This window comes from Convolutriloba macropyga, chromosome 2, assembly GCF_964194025.1.
Source record: "Convolutriloba macropyga chromosome 2, txConMacr16.3, whole genome shotgun sequence".
Lineage (NCBI taxonomy): Eukaryota > Metazoa > Xenacoelomorpha > Acoela > Convolutidae > Convolutriloba > Convolutriloba macropyga.
In genome coordinates, this window is record NC_134469.1 from 19,874,644 (window position 1) to 19,880,015 (window position 5,372).

The window sequence follows — 5,372 nt, forward strand, 5'->3', positions numbered from 1 at the left end:
CGACTAAACGTCGAATAGCTCTCGAACGACTATTGGGAGCTGTAAGCAATTGAAGCCTGCTTCAGTCGTGGGAAGCCTTAATGGGTCTAAGAAGCTCAATAGTGGGCTTCAAATAACATTAGAGGTTAACATAAACCACTAAAATTAAAATGAACAATGGCACCAGTCTCGGCGCTTTTGACTTTTAGTATTAAATTGCCGCCAATTGAGTTCAGATGCTTTTAGATCACGCGAAAAGTCCAAACCATCAAGCAAAAATTTTGCATAAAAGACAATTGCTGAAATTCGTTAAGAGCAATTAAAAAGTTTCAGACGAAAAAGAAACAAGACAACAGTGCTACGAACTTTGTTTTAGCAATTAATCACTCAGCCCCAGACCCCCCACCCCTGTTGTTAACAATCTAATTACTTTATCGTACTTTTTCTGAAGTAAACCCCGCCAAAATGCTTTTAGACCTAAACAGATCTGAAAAACTTGATAATTTCTGTTAGTGGTAATAAATCTGAAAAACCAATAGTTCACTCAGCTACCTTTTTCACACCTGCAACGAAAACATTCTCATAAAAATAAATTTTTGTATATAAATGCGATAACAAATCAGACAAGGAAAAACGAGATAGGAATTATCAATACGAATCAACTTTAATTGTTTGTATCACTACAATATACTTAGAAACCTCTTCTATTAGTTGTCCTTCTGGGAAAATTGCTAGCACCTCTCTGCACAGGTTGATTTCTCATGAGCAGACCGCTCACGTTTCCTTGCTGCTGTTGTTGACCTCCAAACTCCATTGCACTCCACTGAGCATCATATCGTCCCCTAAACAATTAACTTCAATTTTGACGTCGGTTGATTCAATAGTAAAGTACGTGTTCCATATTCGAGAATTCTAAAATTTGTATTTTTCAGAAAAGTGCCAGAATTTAATAATGTCTATACATTTAGGTTAATTAGCTGAATTTTAAGCTGGCTATAATTAATCATTTAGTCAAGTAGTCTGTTCCAAATTCTTCTAAGCTAAATTTCAAACAAACTGACCGATGTAGGACAAATTGCTTTCGAACGATAGGCGGGGCAATTTAATGAAGAGCTGTAGCCTATATAAATTGAGTTTGGGAAGAAAGTGAAAGCATGTTACTCACAAACAACAAATTATTCGACATAGTATTCACAAACTGAATATTTTGTTCAAAAATCAAAACATTCTATACAAGGTAACATTTCGCACTAACCTCTTCGCTGGAAGCATCTGCTGGCTGAAAGGAATGGGGTCCACTGCTGCTCGAACAATTCGCCCACCCACCGGCTGTTGGACTGATGGTCCTAAGCTATTACCACCAAAACCTGCCATCAACGCAGCATGCTGGAAAGCTGTAGCGCTCTTGCTTCCCGCAGGGCGAAGAGGCGCTGGTGTTACCAATCTACTAACATTTCTATTAGCTAAGGCGTTTGTCGCAGTTTCACTTTTCGCAGAGCTAGAAAAACTAGGTTGGTCAACGGAGGTAGTATTAGAGGGAATATTGCTTGTAAGGGACCGAATAGTGGTCTTTTTAGTGTTTAAGGTTTGAGCGTTTCTGGCGTTTGTTGATTGATTTTGGTTTCCACCCAGATTGATCGATGGTGGACTAGGAGAAGGGCCAGTAATTGGGATAAGCTTTCTCTTAGAAGCCTCACTTGGCTCCGGCAAAACTGCTTTAGGTTTTTCCTCAGCCTCGTCAGAGACCTCCAAAATTACTATTTCCGATTCCATTTCCTTAACATTACCCATTTGACTAGAACTAGGATCACAATCAATTACATCATCGTCATTATCCTCAATAGTTATACCACTAGAGATGCTGCCTTCATTCGTGTTATCGGCCTCGGGGCCCGAAACCTCAAAAACATCAGCGGAAAAATCCTGGTTAGGAGAGTTCGTCGTAGATACATCTTTATTTATCTGACTTGAAACGTCAGAATCGCTGGTTTTAGTGCATGTAACCGTTTTGCAACCATTATCTAAATTCTGTGCCGGTTCGACTATTGAAATATCTGGTGATGCAATTTTAGGAACAGGTTCAACTTTACAACTGTTATTTTCACTTGACGAGGGTCCAGTGATGAGGGTTTTATCCGCACCATTCTCAACGTGCTTCTGAGCGTTCGACCTAAATCAAGAAAAATTAAAGATCCCCTCTTTTTCTGCAATTAAATTTTCTCTAAGTGAACTGGTGCTTACTTCAACGGTTTTAGATTTAAAGGAGCCGTCTGCTTCCCAACGCTGAAAAAATTAGATATTTGACTTGACTGCATCAATGAGATTAGAAATTTACGAGTTATACGTACCTATTGTTTGACGCAGCAGAGTTTGCACTAAAAGAAAGTAGCAATTAATACATCACATCAAACAATAGAGTTCATCACTACAACACCGTATCGAATCATTATAATAGATCATTTTATCTTATCTATTCTATTACTTTTCACTTCAACTTTAATTAACTATGCACTATTCAATCTTTAAAATATCCGTAAAAAAACCTGCTGCTGTCGACAGTTTTCAATGGCGTGGTGGAAGCGGACGTGCCCACAACTGAACACTTACAAGACCTGACCTGTGAACCTACCGATGCAGTTCCTTTAACCTCTTCGCTAGTTTGCTAAAAAAAACAAGGAACGATCATTACCTTTTATAATCCACAAATTGATCGATGTTTGCAAAACAACACTAACCGAAAAATTATCTTTGCCCATTTTTTGTAAGTTGTAACTATCCGAAATAAGTTTTTGAACCTTGCCATCAATTTGCTCTAACATAGAATCACCAGAAACAACCTCGTTGGCAAATTTTGAGACTGAATTTATTTCCAGGTCTGGTAGGGCCTCATTAGCTTGATAAAGCTCGTCGACCGAAGGAAACTTAGCACACTTTTCAAAATAATAAGGAAACAGATAAGGATTTTCGGCAGGGCTGACATCGGGATTTTTAAGGTGACTTAGATTATAGCTGCGCATAAGGTTTTCTCGGCGCCAGCTGTTGACATTTTCCAATGCAGATGATAAAAGCAGTAAAGAATCTGTAACCGATGTTTCTATACGAGACTGCGTCAACCTCCCCTTAGACATAGCGTCCAGCAGATTGACTAACGGAAAAGCAACACGCAAAAAGTTCGATATAAACCTTTGAGTAAACACCTCCGATTCCAAACACTCGGGAACTAAATTAGGATTCACATTTTTCAACCAGGGGTCTGTCGGTCTAATATTTAAAAACGGAACTTTTGGTGCAGTTAAGGATATATTGCCTTTCAACGTTTCTTCCGATACAGGACATTTGAAGATGCTAGAAATAAGAGTCGAGACCGGTTTGGAGATGAAAGTCATGTTCGCACCAACATCTCTTGCATTTACGTTTGCCTTAATTTCATTACTTTTGTGCACCCGCACATTTGGCGGGAGCACTTCATCTATCAGATCAGATTCCTCTTCGAAAAGAGCCAACTCGTTGTCAGAAGTTGAATTCAAGTCATCGCAACTCAATTCATCGCAAGATTCCATTGTGGTTACAGTCATACCTGAAACAATCAACAATACATTTATTTGAGCCGAATTTCTGTCGACTGATTTATTGTTAGTCCAATAAAGCTGCAACGCAGGCGGACGTTCGAAATACCCTCATACAAATGAACAGCATGCTTTAAATTTGAACATTGCCCTATAGGAAATTTGATAGCGTTGCAACTTTTAGAAATATCAAAATAGCCAAGATGTTATCTTCAGTTCATCCAAAAAGCTGTTGAATGTATTAAGATCTACATAGTATTAGGAGGACATGTTCTCTAAGGACTCACTTCTTAGGGACAATACTCTTGGATTTAACTTAACAAACCGACTGCCGGAATTGCTCTCGAACAAGCGAGGCAATTTAAACCAGGAGCTGTAACCTAGGTAAATTTTCTATCAAGGGTGCAACAATTAGTTCACCACGCCGGGATACAAACCACGGACCTCCCCTCCCGCTCGAGTCACTAAGTCAAAGAAGGTTCTAGCGCTACAACGTTTCAGCAAAAATTTGCATATAGACAGACTTGCTACGAACTTAACAACAATATGGAACTCCCCAAATTTATTTCAATATACGGAACGCTTAAAATTAGCACACCCAAGTTAACATTCACGCGTTGAGGCAATAATAATCGAACTTTCAATACCATTGCTCATCCCTGCATCTTCTCGCCTTCCGAAAAAAAAGGAATCTTATCTCCCTCTACTAGAGTCCAGGCAAAATTTAGCATAATATTTTCTACTTTAAAACTGAAAAGCATGAAAAAAGCCCATTTTTTCTGAGCAGTTTTGGTACAGATTTTTTAATAACGTCTTATAAACTGTGAATTAACGCAAATATTTTTTCCGGGAACATACAGACAAGTGAGATGCCTCTTCAACAAGCCTAGCAATGAAAAAACAGCAGTCGGACCAATTTCTATCTTCACAAGCAAAACTTACAATAACAATCAAGGACTCATCACAAAAGAATAGAACGAACTGCCATTTAAAAATTGACATCCTGAGCATTTTCGAAGTCAGAATTAATATGGAGTGCACTATCTAATAATCGATTTAACGACAGTTCGGTATATTGGTTACCTATTATTCGGCAAATATAGCGTGTCCCATAAAGTTGAAATAAGCGAACTTTTCAAAAGTCACAGGTTAGAGTTCAAAGGTCAAAGTTCAAATTTAAAACATTACAGGAAAAATTAATTAACGAAAACTTAATGGAGAAAACGCTGACATTCAAATGAGCACATTGATGCTCAATTGTACGTTTTTGGCGTTTTTCGAACGTTCGCTTATTTCAACTTTATGGGACAGACTATACCTTCAACAATTTAGTGATTTAATATGGAAGTGCTGCAATGCGTATATAAATACGGTAAATTGTAATTATGGACACTCGCCAGCCAGGAAAAAACAGTAAAATGCCCAATTTCTGGAAGTAATAGCGGGCCTGTTCAATAAAGAATCACACTGCTTTCCGGACAATGCCAAAATTTCTTGATCAACAAATCAATACTCACCTAAATACGTCTAATAGACAACACACAAAAAAGTTCACACTATACGTCACTAGTTTGGTATTTACTTAAAACATGGGTGAGCGCATTCTCATAAGGGACAATGAGAGAGAAAAAATTCGAATTCAAAGACTCGCTTCGTTATAGAAAAATGGCCGACAAGTTTTTCGAAAATTTCAAAATCACGAAGTTCAAGTTTGAATAATTTGACATATTGCATAAGCAGCTGAAAGCTGTATTCCATAACCAACACAGATGGAATACAGAGGCATTAGCCTATTCAAAGTTAAAAGCTGGTAAAGCAGCGGGACCA

The 5,372-nt window shown here is 38.1% G+C and overlaps 1 protein-coding gene across 1 annotated transcript; it reads right to left on the reverse strand.

Moving 5' to 3' along the window:
• Positions 1 to 556: 556 nt before the first annotated feature.
• On the reverse strand, positions 557 to 5,146 carry LOC142357758 (uncharacterized). The gene is made up of 7 exons (XM_075409302.1): positions 5,063 to 5,146; positions 2,715 to 3,556; positions 2,523 to 2,641; positions 2,328 to 2,354; positions 2,221 to 2,262; positions 1,235 to 2,149; positions 557 to 821 (listed from the first exon to the last, which is right to left on the reverse strand). The coding sequence occupies exons 2-7, from the start codon at positions 3,552 to 3,554 to the stop codon at positions 671 to 673; spliced, it is 2,094 nt and encodes a 697-aa protein (XP_075265417.1). The 5' UTR covers positions 3,555 to 3,556; positions 5,063 to 5,146; the 3' UTR covers positions 557 to 670.
• Between the last annotated feature and the right edge of the window lie 226 nt (positions 5,147 to 5,372).

Bases quoted from the DNA above. Each gene is read 5' to 3' on its own strand.
- LOC142357758 (XM_075409302.1), bottom strand. From the start codon at position 3,554: ATGACTGTAACCACAATGGAATCTTGCGATGAATTGAGTTGCGATGAC. The intron at 2,642-2,714 runs GTTAGTGTTGTT...TGTTTTTTTTAG, and splicing joins TGGGCAAAGATAATTTTTCG to CAAACTAGCGAAGAGGTTAA. The intron at 822-1,234 runs GTTAGTGCGAAA...TTAATTGTTTAG, and splicing joins CAGATGCTTCCAGCGAAGAG to GGGACGATATGATGCTCAGT.